Source organism: Nesoenas mayeri (assembly GCF_963082525.1).
Source record: "Nesoenas mayeri genome assembly, chromosome: 3".
NCBI classification, from domain to species: Eukaryota; Metazoa; Chordata; class Aves; order Columbiformes; family Columbidae; genus Nesoenas; species Nesoenas mayeri.
The window spans coordinates 85,337,594-85,355,245 of record NC_137544.1 but is presented as its reverse complement, the minus strand read 5'-3'; the positions used below and the strand labels follow the sequence as shown (position 1 = coordinate 85,355,245).

At 41.8% G+C, this 17,652-nt stretch overlaps 1 protein-coding gene across 1 annotated transcript in view; it reads right to left on the bottom strand.

Annotated features, from left to right (window-relative positions):
• Positions 1-15,471, bottom strand: part of VIT (vitrin) — a gene marked incomplete at both ends in the record, with an annotated part of 38,610 nt that extends 23,139 nt beyond the window's left edge. Inside the window, 7 exons of the mRNA XM_080341631.1 lie at positions 426-632; positions 2,913-2,993; positions 6,189-6,266; positions 10,488-10,621; positions 12,572-12,728; positions 13,653-13,718; positions 15,441-15,471. Of these exons, the coding sequence (XP_080197757.1) occupies positions 426-632; positions 2,913-2,993; positions 6,189-6,266; positions 10,488-10,621; positions 12,572-12,728; positions 13,653-13,718; positions 15,441-15,471 (754 nt within the window). The remainder of the gene's footprint in view (positions 1-425; positions 633-2,912; positions 2,994-6,188; positions 6,267-10,487; positions 10,622-12,571; positions 12,729-13,652; positions 13,719-15,440) is intronic.
• Positions 15,472-17,652: the final 2,181 nt, after the last annotated feature.

The window sequence follows — 17,652 nt, the reverse complement described above, 5'->3', positions numbered from 1 at the left end:
TAATTCTGAAATTTTGAACTCTCAGTGAATCAAAGAAGTATTTGTTGACTCCTACACCTGAAAATCATGACAGCATTTGGGGATGGAGAGCTTACTCTCATATGAATCAGTTTATGTGCCAGTATATTAAATATAAAGATAGAGACTAAGCACAATTTTACTGCAGATGAATTCTGATCTCAGAGAATCTATATGCCTTTGTGTTTATGTAAGACACACTAATTTTGTATTTATGTCTAAGGCACAACTCTAACCATAGCCCATCTGCTGGAATTAATTTCTTTATCCATGCCGAATATTTCTGCATTGAACTACTGAATTCATGAGCCACTAAATCATGGTATATTCAGCAGCATGTCCTGTTCCTTAAATTTTAGAAAAGCTGTAAGTCAGGAGGAAAGCAATGCAGACATCATGCCACTGACCTATATTTCTGAACCTGTGCAGTCCAGGTCGAGTCTTAGCTGCAGCTGCAAGTGTTGTGGTTCTGGTTGTTGCAGCTGTTGTTGTTGGCTTTGGCATTGTGGTGGAAGGGTCCGTTGTTGTGGTTGTTGGTGTTGGGGTTGTGGTGGCCATTTGTGTAGCTGGTGTCGGCACTGGAGGTGTCTGATGCTCTTTGTGGATTGTGTCCCCTGTAATAACATTGACACGATCACTGCAGCTGGATGAGAGAATGCAGAGGACGGCGACAAGGCTGGTGAGGGGCCTGGAGCACAAGTCTGATGAGGAGCAGCTGAGGGAACTGGGGCTGTTTAGCCTGGAGAAAAGGAGGCTGAGGGGAGACCTTATCGCTGTCTACAACTACCTGAAAGGAGGTTGTAACATGGAGGGTGTTGGGCTCTTTTCCCAAGTAACAAGTGATAGGACAAGTGGAAATGGCCTCAAGTTGCGCCAGGGAGAGTTCAGATTGGATATTAGGAAACATTTTTTCACGGAAAGGGTTGTGAAGCATTGGAACAGGCTGCTCAGGGAAGTGGCGGAGTCACCATCCCTGGAGGTGTTTAAAAGACACATAGATGAGGCTCTTAGGGACATGGTTTAATGCTAGATTTATGTTATGATTGGACTCGATGATCTTAAGGATCTCTTCCAACCAAAATGATTCTACAATCACTGCAGCTGGATGTGTGACACACATGGAAGCATCCTTAATAGCACTCACTATTTAAGGCAACTCAGGCACTGGTGTTCTCCTCAGGATGTCTACTAGCATCCTCACCTGTGCAGCCATTAGAGCCTTTGTTGCTGTGAGAATGTGTGGCCCAGGTGCCTGTGCGACACAGAATTACATCACTCTGCAGAGGGTGCTGACACAGCCTGTAATAGCCTTAGTCTTGCCCCTACACTTTCTCTTTGGCCAGGAACATCTTTCAACCTGACAGACATTTCAGACCTATGAAGTGATTTGACTAGCCAGTTGCAGTTGCATTTCCATTTTGCCATCATCTTTTCTCAGTGTAATTAAGCAGATAGAAAGTCCATATAAATGGATAAATATAAATGAATAAAGTCTACGTAAATGGAAATCAACTGACATAAAAGGTGATGATTTGGAGTCCGAGACCAGAATAAAATACGCGTTGCCCACCACAGCACTGAAATGCTTTTGGCAGAAAGACAAATTTTATGTAAAGGTGATTCGGGGAGCAGGTCAGAGCTAGAGCAGGGAACGATAGGGCTTTAGCTGAGGGAAGCAGGGGAGAGTACCACTTGGGAGGTGCTGATTTCATCTTTGACTCATCTCACAGTTCCTACTACTTTTAAAATGTATCATCTGTTGTGAGAACAGAGACAATTCTAGTTGCAAAATTTGCATCTTAAATATCCTTATATGAAACTGTTATCATGCTTACAGCTCTTTCAAGTCATCATCTTGAAAAACAGCCTTCATGGTTATTTTCTCCACCTATCTACAAAAACACTGCCCTAAAACATGTTCCATGTTCACCTCAGTCTTGTTCCTCTCCTCCCTGCCCATATCCCCAGGGATGGCCTGACATGCTGTGTACACTGAAAGGCAACGGTGTGCAGCCTATTCAATGCTGCACAGCACAAGCTTGTATTTTATAGCTGGATGTTCTCCTTTTGGAAAGCATCGCCATGAAACTGTCTGGTGGATTAATTACCACCTAATGCTAGCCAGTGAAAAACTCAGATCTCAGACAGTTTTAATGGGATAATGCTGAAAGAGAGTTCAAAAGAAAAACAAAGCAACTCAGCTGAAAAAAATCAGTATGAATGGCTCTCTTTGGGCTGAACGGTGCCCTGCTCCACGCCGCTGCACTAAAAGAAAGAAGACAGAGGGCACAGTGATTCTTCCCCTGCGATCTGGTGCTGCAGGAGCGGGGAGCAGGCATATCAGCCAGCTTTATACCCCAGGCTGCGAGGAGCAAGGGAGCTGAGAGCTAACACTGTTAGCAGAAAACCCAAGGAAGAAGCATAGCAAGAGCAAAGATGTTGCCTTGGTACATGTTGGCTGGGTTTCTGGTGGAGCCTTTCACACAAGAGCAGGGCTCTCAAGGACTAGCCGTTCCCAATGCTCCTATGGGCAGAGTGCCCATCTCCCTCACAGCATCATCAAAGGGTTTGCAGGGCACATGCCTTGCATAAGAAACTGCCAAGAGCTGTGACGCAGGCTTTTGAAGTTCATGGCACCTGAACTCACCCAAAGCACAGGCAGAAATTAAACCGAGAGGGTGCCCTCTCTTCTCTGAATTGGCACATGCCCTTCAGGCATTGTTATAGATGGTCACATAATGGGGCTGGTTTGGTGGGAATGAGGCTGTAGTGAGGAAGTTGGATGAGAGAGCTGAAGCTGTATATGTTGCCAGTGTCTGCTTCCTATACACATCTGCAGGCAGCTTAGACTGGGATAAATGCTGTAAAAGAGCACCGAGATCCCCAAGCCATACCTTGTTCCGATGTTTTTTCTGATGCGTTAGCGGTATCTGCACTCTTCATAGCTTTTAGGTCTTGCTCTGGCTTTTTAGGCTCTGAAATAAAATTAAGCATATTAGGAAATGAAGCTCTGGAAGAAAATAATTTTAGTTCTCCTATGTAGAGATTATCAGGCCCCAAAGGAAAACATCCCATCACCTGGCATTAGGAAGGTCAATCAATCTAATAAGAGCTTTCTCACCTAGTGAGAAAAAGTGATGACTGGGTGCCTCTAGAGAGTAGTCACTTCATATTTTTGGTGCTCAATTTAGGCATTTTCACTGCCCAAAAGCTCCTGCCAGCGTCAATAGAATTTCTGAAGTGAGCAATAAATATTCGTAAGATTAATGCATCATGGTGTTGATTTTTTCTCTGAGTAGCAGCATGTCCTGAGAATTAGGGTCACAGTGTATGTAGGGTGTTTGGGGAATACTAGCTAATACTAGCTATTTTAGTCACTAATTCACATTCAGATGTAGTTCTTTCTTGCCTGACATTGTCAGATCATCTTGGATGCCATGAACTGGCTTAGAAGGAAAAGGGGGATTTTTTTAGACCTTTTTTTTTTTTTTTTCTTCTAAGACACAAAGTCATCAAAGTACTTGGAACATTTATTAGAGTTTATTTGCTGCTACCCTGAAAAAGAATCTACCTCTGCTGTTATGTCTGAGGATTTTGATCTCCTATTTTTTTTTTTTCTCTAGCTATTTTGGTAGCATTGACCTATCTGAGAAATTACTTCAGGGTTAATGGTTTCCAAAAAAAGGATATTATTTTTTAGAACAACATCTTTTAACTGCTTTTATCAGCTGTGAGTAGTTACAATTTTGAGAAGGTTTTTTTATGCCCAGCATTTGGGAAGCACTGTAACCACCAGCAACATTTAGTGAAATGACAGGCACTATGAATCTCCACTGCCACTGGGATGAGAACCAAAATCGCATCTCTGACAACCGATCAGGTGTGAAGCAGGATTTTTTTTGGCTAATCTGGCAGCAAGTGAGTGTAATCCTCAAAGGACTGCCTTGATCTCTTACAGATAATGGGTTGAAGTATCCAAGTGTGCAATGTGGTCTCCATAATTTAAATCAGATGAAAAAAGGTAACTTTTTTAAAATTCAGAAAGAAGTAGGAAATCCTCTATCTCAAAATGGCCCAGCACAATATTACAGAGATTTTTCACCTTAAGAACAAGTCGTTTCTAGTACATTATAGCTGAGATGTCTGGGCCGAGGTGGCAGGGCTAAAGAGGGCTGATGGAGCCAAGGGGATCTTGGGGACAGTGGACAGTGACCATCAGATCTCTGTGCTACCTGTGGAACAGGGCTGGGCAAAGCAAGGTAGTAGCGTCCTCAAGCACTGGGTTTGATGTAACAGTTATTATTGGCTCCTTTGATCATTGTGGGTTTTCTTTGTGTGCATGCACAGTCTTTGTTGCTAGGATCCTAACATTTTCATTCACGCTGTTTGATTCAAGAACAAAGTGACGGAAGCCACTTGCATCTTTGGTTTGCTGCAGGAACAGGCTCCTCGTATTTTGTTTGCATGACTGAAACATGACTTGATGACACTTCCCATTTCTGTACTGATCCTTACATAATGTGGATTTTAGCTCTTGTGAAAGAAATAGTTTTTTGCAACCTGCTGAGCTCAACCCTGGCTGTGATTGTCCCTGGTCTGGTGTGAGATGTTTGGGCTGATATTTGAAGCGTGGGTACATTTGGGAATGATGAGATATGGTTTTAGTAAATATTTCTTAGAAGAAGCAAAGATTTGTAAGGTATTCCCTCCCTTCCAGTAGTGCATAATATTTCAGTCAGTAATTCATCCTGGAGAAGGGAGACCTTATTGCAGCTTTACCATAATTAAAAAGGGCCTATAAGAAGTATAGGCACAGACTTTTTAGCAGGGTCTGCTGTGATAGGACAAGGGGTAATTCTTTCAAACTAGAAGAAGGGAGGTTCAGGCTAGACATGAGGAAGAACTTTTTTACAAAGAGGGTGGTAAAACAGTGGCACAGGTTACCCAGAGATGTGGTAGATGCCCCATCCCTGGAGACATTCAAGTCCAGGCTGGATGGGGCTCTGAGCAACCTGATCTAGTAGAAGATGTCCCTGCTCATGGCAGGGCGGTTGAAGTAGATGACCTTTGAAGGTCCCTTCCAACCCAAACTATTCTATGATTCTAATTCCTGCATACCCAGTCAGGATACGTATGAATCTGTACAGATTTGATTGTAAATGCAAAGGAATAACAAACTAGAGGCATAGTTTGATGCATATTCAGTCTGAAAAACTACAACTTTGAGATTTAAATTTGCCTTTGTGCAAGTAAAAGTCTAAAGATGAGGAAAGAGCTCTGTACTTTGCTTCCACAGACCAAACAATAATGTATAGGAGAAGAGCAGGACTTCAAGCAACCTCTGTGTGGCCTTGGATGGATGCATCCACCGACAGGCATGTGAGTTCATGGAGAAGATACCGCATGTTTTGTTATACTCCATCTCACAGTGGATAAGCTCAGGCTCAGCAAACAGCAAAAGGGCCATGTTAGGTAAGCATGTAGTAGCATGAGACATTCATTTTGTTTTCATTCACACCCCCAAGGAAGAATCTGAACATTACACAGTTGATACAAGGAGCACAAATAAGTGTCATTTCAGTGACGGAGGTACTTCATGTTCACTGAAATATCAACTACCACCTTGTGTGAAACTTGATTAAGGAACTCTGAAAACAGTTAATCATTTAAACTGATTTGAGTCTAACAGAGTAGGGTGCCAACTGAAATGGTTATACAGAATAGGTCCTTATCGTATCATCCTTAGCTAAAGCTGCAGTGCATTACCATCTTTGTAATTACTATTATTATTTATTATTATATTCTCAACACTGAATATCCCCAAAATAACATGAATAACATTAGAAGAAAGTTAACATGTCAAACCTCAAATGCTTTCATATAATTAGTACAGCATCATATTCACTAACAGATACGAAGCAAGTGGGAAACCACTTGGAAACAGAATTCTGTGAAACATGGTATGACCAGAAAATAGAAATTGTCTGGAATGATTTCCATATGCTTAACATAAAAAATGCCATGAGAGATTTGAATTAGATACTAAGGGATGCATTGATTTCTCACTTTGAATAATTATATCTTTCTTATAAAGGTTACAAAATATAACTGAGAAACTGCAACAGATAATTGTGAATGGAAGTAAGAGAAAGTCAGTCAAAATTACTTGCCTGATTTCACAATTGTGCTTTTTGAAGAAGAATATTCAAGAGTTGATGGATATGTCACACCTTTTCTTGGCTTGCCCTCTACAAAAAAAAAAAAAGAAAAGAAAAGAAAAGAAAAGAAAAAAAAATCATTAGACACCATCACAAAATATTCTAAGCTTTCTAGCAACAAAACTGCCATCTAACATATGCATTCAGAATCAGGCCCTGCTTCTTTATTGCCCAACTAACTTTCTTGAAGATTTCTTTAATCTGATGGTAGAATCTCAAAACCATGCCACTAAAAATACCATTGCCTAAATCCACCATCATAAACAAACAGATAAACAAAATTAGAAAGCATGAAAACAAAGTCATGGGAAGGATTTGAAGAGGTCAGGTAGTTCATTCCCTTGCTCTCAAATGGTGTTAAGCATAAGGGAACCTTTTCTGATGGACATCTGTATAACCTATACTTAAACCCACAGCCTCCCTAGGCAGCCTTTTCCAGTGTCCAACTATGTAGATGAGTTAGAAAGCATGTTTGATGTGGGATTCATTTCGTCACACACAGCATTCTTTTCTGACCTCACTTTTGCAACATACCATTTCTGGCAACAGTCTTTTGCAGTAATAACAGTGAGAGAAGGCTGTGCTTGTGTGTGGGAACATATGGTACCTACATTTAGATCTAAAATGAGGGTCTTGACTTAAAACAATGAGGTATATTTCCCAGTTAAGCTTTAAACCACAAGTCTTGTTAGTACTGCAGCAGATGCCATCTCTACTGGTACATGTGGCCATGCAATTCCATCTCTTGCGGCAATTTTTATATTCCCAACGTATGTCTATATCACTGAATGAAAAGTGTTGCAGAGAAGCACAGTGTAGGGAAGACAGGTCTCTAGGAGTTGGTGGATGTAGGACTCCCAGACCTGCTGGCTGTCTCTACAAGATGCTGTGCTATGTCATACATCTAGACTACCTCAGGTGAGACCTACCTCCACCTCTTGCAAAACCTAAGTCATGATGGTGATGCTAGGTTTGCTTTACTTTATCCCCTTGGTGGATTCTTTCAGAAGGTGTATATGGCACTGTGAGCATGTCAGTTATCATCCTGGGTGACTAATCCAGAGACCAACAGAGCATTGAACAGAATTAGCTGCTACAGCCTGAGCCACTCCTGGGAACTGGGGGCTGTTTCACCTGTCCTCTATGTGCAGGGATGGCCATAGAGCTGGAGAGGCATTGTCCTTTTTCCCTTTTCATGTCTCTAGTTCCTTTGTTTTGCTGCTCTTTGAAATTTCAGATGTCATTAAAAAACCCTCAATGAAGAAGTTAGTTTGACTTGCTAACAGGGCAACAATGTAAAGAGCTATTCCATTTCTCATTTACAGTGGTATAAACTGAGAGCAGCTCCACTGAAGTCAACACAGATCTGGCAAACACCAGATCTGGCAAGTTAGCATGCAAAGACAAGCTGGAAAGAACTTCCTCCTTGTCCTTGGGTCTCTCACAGAGGCTGACCTAGGTGAAGCCAACCAGGTCTTCCCTTCCATTTCTCCCCAAATTAAAACCAGGATAAGGAGCCAAGCAGGACTAGGGAACTCTTCTGCCAATTTTATAGAAAGACGGAAAAGTTATAGGATTGCAGATGATTTCTAAATGCATTTCTTTATTCCACACAGAGGCAGAGTTGCCAGGTGTGAGTGGTTGGTACACAGACATAGCAATAGTGTAATAATCTGATCTTAATTTAGAATCTTTCTGTGCTAATCTGATTTTTAATGCAAGTCTGAAGTCCACTACTGTGCAAAAATCTAGCTGGCGTGAGGAGGCCGGCTGCTCCTGAATGCTGGAGTTTTTGATCAACAGCAACTTGCATCTCATATGTGATCAAGAGGTAGGTCTGAGGTCTGACCTGAATGTGGCCTTGCTCTCTGAATCAATGGTTATAAGTATTTTCCACAGTCTGGAAAAAGTTGCATCTAGGTTGGAGTTTGCTTAACAGACTTCAAAATGGGTTTACATGTGGGCTGAAAACCTCAACTTCCGGCCATTGAAGTACAAGCTATGGGGTGGTGGCTGCTCCTTCTCTCACGCTTATTTGTGATGAGCAAACCCAGAGGTTTACGACTCTATTTTCTTAACCCACTAGCTGCAAAACTCCCACTAAACTGAATGGAGTCATTCAACTGAGTGCCAAGGCATTTCAGTGCTTGAAAGTGAATACCAGCACATTTGCATACCTCCTGGTGTGCTGGCTGCTCTCATCCCAGAGGAGAGACCTTGTCCCCCTCTGCCCCTAAATCATGCCACTTCATCGCCTGGGTCCCCCGAGGATCCCCCTTCTGTGCTCTTTTGTGCGGATGCTCATTCACAATTTAAACATCACAAACTCCTGGTGACAATATCCTAACTTGGAATAAACTGTTGGTGCATTTCCAGTGTACCGTAGTGTGTATGCATCTTGTCTGCTGAGAGGAAATTCGGCTGGAGAATAGGGGACCAAGTTCAAGATCTAAAGCTGTCCTGAAATTAATGCCTTAGGTGACTTCATATTTTTATCGGGGAATGCTTTATGCAACTCTGTCTTTCTATGACTCATAATTGTAAAAAAAAAAAAAATCCAAACAACTCATCTCTTTTTGAGAGTGAGATCTAACTGCATTCAGCCTCAGGCTGCTGAGATGAATAGCACTCCCTTCCTGGGGTTTTAGTTTTCTAAGTTACTCTCTAAAAGTCTAAAATTCCCACATTTTCAGTAGGTATTGTGAGTGTTTCTTCCTATTTATATATGAAATATGATATGATATGCTGTGAGATTTATGCTTGAGCTAGTCTATAAACTAAGTAGTTCCACTCACATGAGTGAGAGCACTCAGCTTGGATAAAATTAAGTGCATGAGAGACAAATCTCATCATGCTTACATATACCCAGATTTCTCGTCATCCCCTGTTACATGTGCTTATATAACAACCTCTTGGATGTTTTTTATAGTATCTCATTAATTAAGAATAAGGATTTTTTACTATAAATCAAAAATTCCTACACTTTAATGAGATAACAACTGAGCAGCAGTGTATTTCCAATTTATGTGTTAGAACTACAATGTGCTGTTTGTTGGGGAAAAAAACAGCAACAAGTACAAGTAGCAATTCAGCTTCTCCAGGAAATTCCTACTCATCGAAAATAAATCCTCCTCTTAATGTGGTGTACCCATGGCAGAATGCTGTAAAAAGTGCATCCAAATATATTAATGCAAGCACCAGATGACAGTTTGTTTTGGTCAGTTTCTCATACCTCCTTTGCTGTGCACAAAATTTGACATGAAGAGAACGCTTATTTTTAGTGGCTGTTCAGTTGCTTGAGCTGTTGATTTTTCCAGGAATGATGTAGTTAACTAACATCAACTGGTGATACCTATCCTAAACTTCTGAAAGTACAGACCAGCAAGAACTTACCTGCTGTATGGATGCAACAAGAAGTTAGATTTAGAAATTGTATGTGAAGCAATGTAAATTAGATCCTCCTTTCACACAGGTAAAATGAATGCAAATAGGATTAAGCTAATCTGAAGCTAGTGTAAAGGGGATCTAATTTAAAAAAAAAAAAACCAAACAACCCACAAAAACCCCTGTGAATTTTGTCAATGAATGCACGTGAGCTGCTGTATATACTATGGGGAGAAAAAAGGAATGAGCATTAAATTAAGATGGATTTCCCTGCACTGAGTAGGTACCAAAACGGTATGACTAATAGAGGTGGGAAGAATTCATAACATGCTTGGGATGCACCAGTAGGATTGCTTAATAGAGAGTTTGCATAAATACAGTGTGGCTATATGTAGCTTGAGGTGGGTTGACAGAAGCCAGAAGTCACTTCAGATGTGAACTCAGGTGCAGCTGAGGATGCTTCAAATGGCCGAAAGGCTCGTTAGTTCCCTCAGCAGCACTTCTTACCAGGGTGGAGAGCAAGTACAATGGGAAGACCTCCCCTTCAGTACTGAGGCTTCAATTTTATGCACCAATATCAGGAGTTAAGGTGCCCTCAGGGAGTAAACCCAGAGCACCGGTCACCTCCTGCAGTGGGCTCAGACCCATGCTGGGCTGAACTGAGCACAGGGTTGGTGGGGCGCATGTCTCCTTGCAGGCCATGTAGGATGCCCAGAATAAAAACTGTGTGAAGGGCATTATTCACGCTAAAGATAAGTGGGGTGTGCCTGCGCTGACTGAATAGGTCTTTAAAATGAGAAGGCTGCTTCCTCCTCCGCCAGCTGCTGTATGGGGGTTGAGCAGGGGGTGCAGGCAGCCCCGCGGTACCTGACACGAGGAAGGATTCCCTCCAGCGCGGCAGCGACAGCGACCGGACCCCGTTGGAGAAGCTCCCGCGGTAACCGGAGTGGCCAGCAACTTTCTGGACAAGGATCTTCCCACCTGTGTTGTCAATTATGCCACTGCAAGGGGAAAACATGGTGTCTGAAGGTGGAAATTCCACCCCCAACCTTAGAAACTGTTCAACAATGCAAGAGGTATGAAATGTTCACTTTTACCTTCAAACCAGGGGCTGTATTGGAGCTGCAACACTACTGCTATGTCTGCTGCTCAGAAATACTTATGCTTCTTCCACATAGAGAAGAGCCATTTGTTACGTAGTGCTGTCAGGATCTGTTTGCTCTTCTCACTGATCTACTGGTCCTGTGTTTAAGGCTGACCTAGTTGTACACAAGAACAAGCTACCGCCTTCGTTAAAATTCCTGTAAGCTTGATTGAACGACTGAAGATACAGGAGAGGTACTCAGAGGAGTTTTCAGGCCAACTATGTGACAGAAATACAAATATGAGGCAAACCTTTCACTTGCTTGACTTTTTCTTTTCTAATGACAATGTTTTCTTTGAGTTCCAGTATGTGTTATCTGCAAAAACTTAAGCCTGATTCTGACCTCTGCATGGGGTAAACAGTATCGCTGGAAGCTGTAGAAAACCTGGCAGGCTCCATGTGCTGTGCACATTCAATGGTATTTGACACATGACGTAACATGTATCTCAAGACAAACAGAAAACCTTCAGTGCATGCAACCTGCTGTGGCATCATTAGGAAAGCAGCAAACACGAGTTGCCTGTGAAACTAGAGGGGTGGTAGGACTGGCAGGAATGACACTGTGCAGGAAAACAAGTCATGGGCAGCAAACAGTGAATAATATATTAGAGCTGTAGCTTTCTTTGATGATTGCAAGAAGCTGCTGGTAAAACAACTGTAGGGAAAGGAAGGTCACTGTCTGCGGAAATGCAACATGTAAGCTAACAAAGCCAAACCCAGCTGGCAAATGAGGAAACTGAAACCCTCACAGCAACAATACAAGCAGCCAGCACTGGGACTATGGGGGAAGTCACAATCGCCATCAGTATTTTGTAACTTCCCTTTGGGTTAAGCTCTGCATGCAGAGACACACAATTTCCATTGTGCACAGCATCTGAAGGAAGAATTTGTCATCTGAAGCCAGTCACAGGGCAGTCATCTCCCCAGCGAGGGGCTGAGTGGCAGGAGCTGCAGCCAGGAGGTGGCAGCCCTATGCACCGCGGCACGTCAGCCTGTGCACTGCACTGTGTAGGGAGAAGGTGCAAAGTCCCAAAGCCTGAACTATTCATTTAACTTCACTCAGGATCCCAGCTATTTTACAGAACTGGAAGCACTGCCATAGCTCAAATACCTCTGAACAAAGTCAAGTTGTCAGTCAGGCTGTGTAAGTTCTTACTGCATTTTCAGTTGCCTCTGCATCCTGTCTGCAATGATGATGTGTTTTGCTTGTGAAGTTATTCTCCATTAAAATTGTATGCACATTTTTGCATGGCTAATAGAACTCTGCAAAATTTGTGCTATAAAATTTGTATTATGCATTTTTCTCATCCAGTGTCATTTTCTGTGGCAGGAAATCACATTACTCAGCCTTTGATGTCAAGGACAGTTAAATTCAAATCTGGAGAACCAAAACCAGTCCCAGAAGTGTGAGAGTTATATGTGTTCATCACAGGTAGTATGCCTACTTTTTTATAAGCTTTATAAGTAACAGCAGCTCCATTGCGATCTTCCACTTGGATAATAATAATACAATAGTAATTTGCTATGTGTGAATGAGAGATCTGCAAATCTCAAGACACTTTTCCTAAAGCTGAGAAACATTTTCAAACATGACTGATTTCAAGAGGAATACTAGATTGACAGCACTTTATAAGATTGGATCCATAGCATCACACATGGTCTTTCTTGCAGGTTTTTTCTACTGGAAGAGCAGCCTGCAGCCAAACCTACAAGGCAGTGGGAACTTTAAAGGGTCTGAAAAGCCAAGAGCTCCCTACGCTGAAATGATGGTTTTGCCTGAGTCCCTTGCTCATTTAGACTCACTCACCTGTGAATTGCAGCATTGCACACACTGGAAAAGGAAGCATAAATGTCTGTGCCATAAACACGATATTTTACATCTTGACATCCAGGAGGGCATTTTGCGATGAATTCTGGATTGATTATCTTCCCTGCCTTGACATCGCAATCGATCTGGGGTACATCTGTGAGTACAAAATCTTGGTTAAGTCAGACCGAATGTTTTTATAGCTAAGTGATCTTGTCATGAAACAATGAGTAACTGGGTGACGGGGTTGCCCTCTTCTTATGTCTTTGTATCAGTGGTTTTGGAATACAAGACACATCTATGTGTTCTGCATCTGCAATATAACACATAATAACCCCTTTACTAAGGGATGTGGCTGTAACTAAAGATGGATTAAACAACCCTGAGGATATTTCTGACCTTCAGTGTTTGCTTCTCTGAAGGAAATATCCATTATGACACATTGCTGGAGAGAGAAAGAAATGTAGTCACCCAGACTGTGGTTAACATGTGGGAAGGAGGGATTAGGGGAAAGACTCTGCACACACGAGGAGGGATGTCTCCCAAGCCTCCATCTGTGCTTATGTAGCTCTGTGCCTGCTATAACGCCAGGCTGCAGCCACATCACATTATCTTGCCCTCGAGAGGCTTCTTTTTCAACTAAATGAGCAAAATAATTTGTGGACAAAAATAATCTTACAGGAGTACAGTGAAAGTTATACATCCTAATGCATAGGACATGCACCTCTTGTCTCATGCTAATCAGCTACCTATGCTTTGTGTTACAGCAAGTCCATTTCACACACTTATGTCTTGCTGTGAAAATTTTAGTGCTTGCTTAGATCCTTGTGTGGTAACTAACGACCTGTGAAGACATTTTAGTAGCGAAGTATACAATTTCCTCTTTATGCATGTTCAGTAGCACACACTGTACTTAGTGACTTGATTTCAATAGAGTAATGTGAGTTACCATACGATCCCATTGACTCTACAGACAGTTGTGAAGAGTTACCAGAATATAAGCTCACTTGGCACTTTTTTTTTTTAATGCATCAGACATGTCTGCTGTAAAGCAGCCAAGAATACTAAAGGGTCCACTTACATAGCTTAGCCTTTTTTGTCTTCCTTGTGGCTTCCTTAGCTGCGTATGTACATAAAAGAAACACACCTAAAACAAAGAAAACATAGTATCAGGAAAAAGTAGGACTACCAACATCAGCCACCACAAGCTCCTGTGCGTAAGATTTCCCAAACTGGAATCAATAGGTTGAAAAACAATGAAATTGGAATGTTCTCAGCCACAACTAGGTTTCTACTTGGTTAGCTTTGTAGTCAAGATGGCTTCTACTGTGGAGTAGTTTGTTGAAGGGGATTAAAGATGAATTCAGCTCACGTGTTCATTTGTGGAAAGATGTCATTGGGATCAAAAGATGCCATTGATTCCACGTGGTCCAGAAAACCATGAAAGGCCCCAGTATTTCCACAAGTGGTGGAAGCTCTTTGATGTGACAGAGATGTCAGTGAAACAACATGCAGTGTGCCTGAAGTGACATGGAAGTTAGGAGAGAAAGATCCTTCTTAATAACCCCACAGACCGGTTATCCTGTGAGTTGTGGCATTTTACTCTCGGGTGGTAGCAGGTATGGGATACTGGGCAACATGAAGGACTGGATGAGGTTCTAGCATGGCATGTCCCGGTATCCTGTCCCAGCAAGGGAACTGATTTTCTTTAGTAAGTAGAAATACTATTTGAAAAGTGTAACAGTAGAAAAGACAAACTCTGTTGTGTTAAAACATACATCACAATATATGCATGTCGCTTACCCTGTCAGGTGACTTGCTAAGTGCATGACATTGTCTGTGTTATTTTATAAGCTCTATACTATGGGTAATTAATAACTTCATTGCAAATAACTTGACATTGCTATTCACCTTTTCCTTCCCCGAACTTTCAGAGGGAATTGAAATTCTCTATGATATGTTGGCTGATCCTCTCATCATTTGTTAATATTGCTAGAATATGCAATAGCAGTCTTATTACTTTCTGTTACACTCTTCTCCCCCTTGGCTGGTTGCAGAGAGTTTACAGATGAACTTGCTCAAAAGAAAAATCCATCTCACAATATCTGAAATGATAGCATATAGATGCAGTATTGGGGCCTTTTGTCACTAGTGCAGTTGTGTAACCAAGGCAAAACCATAGATAGAAAATAGAAGGAGAAGACAAGAGGAAAATAAAGTGCAAAGTTCTAACTACATGCAATGTTAGGGCATAATTTAATGTGGAGAAAGTAGTTTGATCTCTTAGTAAAGACAAAAGAACAACATAAATAGCCTTGAAGTTGAACTAAGAATTGATGTTCTGTCAGACTTGAGGATCCCAGCTAGAGGGAACGTTGCCTCAGAATATCACATTTTAAGTCATGCAGTGCTGTTGGGCTACGTGGTGGCTGGATCTTCATCAAAGGGAGACGTATAAGTAAAGTATACTAAGAAATCATGCTTGGTCAAACAGATTGTTCATGTAAGATGAACTGCAAATTCTGGAGTCTCGAAAAATTCAGAAGGGATGCTCCCACAGCTGATTTTAGTTTGGAGTGAATCTTTATGTTACAGACATTTTTCAGGCCCATTTGTGCTATCTGATATGGACTGCATACAGCTGGTCATGTACTTAGAGATCTCTGCAAATAATAGTGTCACTATGCCAAAGTCAAGAAGTTTGGGTAGCCCGTTTCTGAAAAGCTGTGCCAAGGCTTACTCCACCCACTGCTGAGAGATTCATCAGCCATGGGTTCCAAAGGCAAGAGGAGAAGCCAGGAGCCACTGCTCAGACAGGACAGGAAAGCACAAACCCACAAACCGATTGCAACACATCAACTGTACTTACCAAAGAAGGTTGCAATGACTGTGACCTTCATGGTGAGTAAAGCAGAATCTGGATCTGTCACTAAGGAACACTGAAAAGGAAAAGAAGACTACATCAGGCTGCATTCAGAGATACTACAGGTGATAGTGGAACAGCAGGGGAAGAGGGACTGTGCACATTTTTTCAGTCTTACACAGTCCTCACATGTTGCATCTTCTTCTCATGCTTTGTAGAGCAGTTATGTCCCCAGAGGAGATAGTGTCTGGGCTGTGGCAGTTCCACAGACTGATTTTTTACTTCTGTCCAAGATTTGCCTTTTGCCTCAAGAAACCAATATTTCATTCTACAAACTTATTTCTGAAGCCAGTGGCAGCAGACGGCATGATGGGTGTGGACATGCACTGATAGCAATTCAAGCTCATTCACTGCTCTTCTAGGGCATATTCACAGAATTGTATTGTCTGCACCTCAAACTGCACCATGTAATCTCATAAAGATGCAAAGACTGTAAGTCCATTCACTCCTGAAGGGTGCTGCATAAAGTATCTTGCAATTGTGACACTGTAGTGACACTGGTTTCTTGGTGCTGAGGTATTTTCATCTGCAGTTTAACTAGAGTAGAAAAGGTCTGAGATGGTAAAGGATCCATATAAAAGCCAGCTTCATGGGTGAGTTGCTGTGTGTTTTGGGGTGACAGTCCAACTCTACCTAACTTTTCCTGTCTTACACAATGTACAGGGTGTTTCAAAAAGGTGGAGTCAATTTGAAATCACTATGTATCTGCAACCATAAACTATCAACTATCGTCTGTACAGCAGGTGGAGGGAACATAGAGCGTTTATAAAAAGGTTACTAAAGCTTAGTAACCCATTAAACCATTTGTAAATTTTTGTGTAATTGTAACATATTTGGTCCATCTTTCTGAAACAGCCTGTATAAGTCACTTGTACCACCAGTGCAGCACAAGGCGTCTCATTGCTTTCTGGAGGCTCTGCCATCTCCAAGCCCTGCTGTCCCCAAGCCAAGGCCAGGTGACCCAGTAGCCATCCCAGTCCTTCCTGGCTGCAAATGCAATCTCTACCTAGTCTGCTGGTATTGCTTTTAAAGGTAACAGAAAGTGTTTGGTGTTTTGTTTGTTTGGGGTTTTTTGTTTTGTTTTGCTACCCCCCCTTTTCTTTTTTTTCCTAAAACAGTTTCCTGCAGAAAGAGGCAAACAAGTCTAAAAGGAGTTAATAAATAAAGCCAATCAGGAGCAAATGAGTTCAGCAGACCCCTTAGCTTGTAATAACAGGTATTTTATCAATAGAGGGGCTAACAGAAGCATTCAGACAAGTCTGTTGTTTTACTTAACATATTTGTTGTCATAGCTACACTTGAAAGCATCCTGTTGTGGACTCTGTACTTTTGCTGGTGTGCTAGGATCCTGATGGAAATGAACTATAATAACGAAGAAACTTATTTTTTGCCACTATATTAATTTCTGCATTAGGCACTGGTATGCCAAGAAAAAGGCACAGACATCCTGTGACACAGCTCTGGTGGCCACACTCTCAAGGGAGGTCCTGGCCTTCATGCCTTGAGCTGTCACACGGGGCAAGGCACAGGAGGATTTACACCATTAGGGTCTGGTTCAGAGGCTCCAAGCTCTCCCTTGTGGGAAGTCTGTGTGTGTTCATTGTATTTGGGGCCATGGGAGTCACCTGATTTAAGTCGTATGAGATCTCCTATACTGTGTACAGGCGCAGCATCTGCTACTTCAAAATGGTAAATGGAGTAAATGGAATAAAACAGTGTTTTTTTGTTCGTTTGTTTCTCTGGGAAGGCAAGGGAAAGCAGGACTCTGATCCTGCAAACAGACTGGTGCATACAACAGACTTTTTAGTTCATTTAGATCTAATGGGAGGTTTTGGGATGTTTTATCTGTAGATCGAGAATGATACTTTGCTATTAAACACAAAGCTATTGTTCCTTTAACAAATGAATGGATCCCATTAAAACAAACTTGAAAGTTTCTACCTTGGGTTAGTCTGGAGTATGAGCTTTGCTGAGATTTTTCTTTACCTGATTTCCATTAATATGGCATTTGCAGTCCCAGTCAGTACTGGTAACTAGTGACTGTTCAGTAAACCTTCTAAAACGTATTCTGGATCTTTGTTTATCAGAGTACAGTTTCTCATTGGTATCCTTCAGACTGCATAACAGAAGTTATGCTTAGACCCACAAAGTAGTTAAG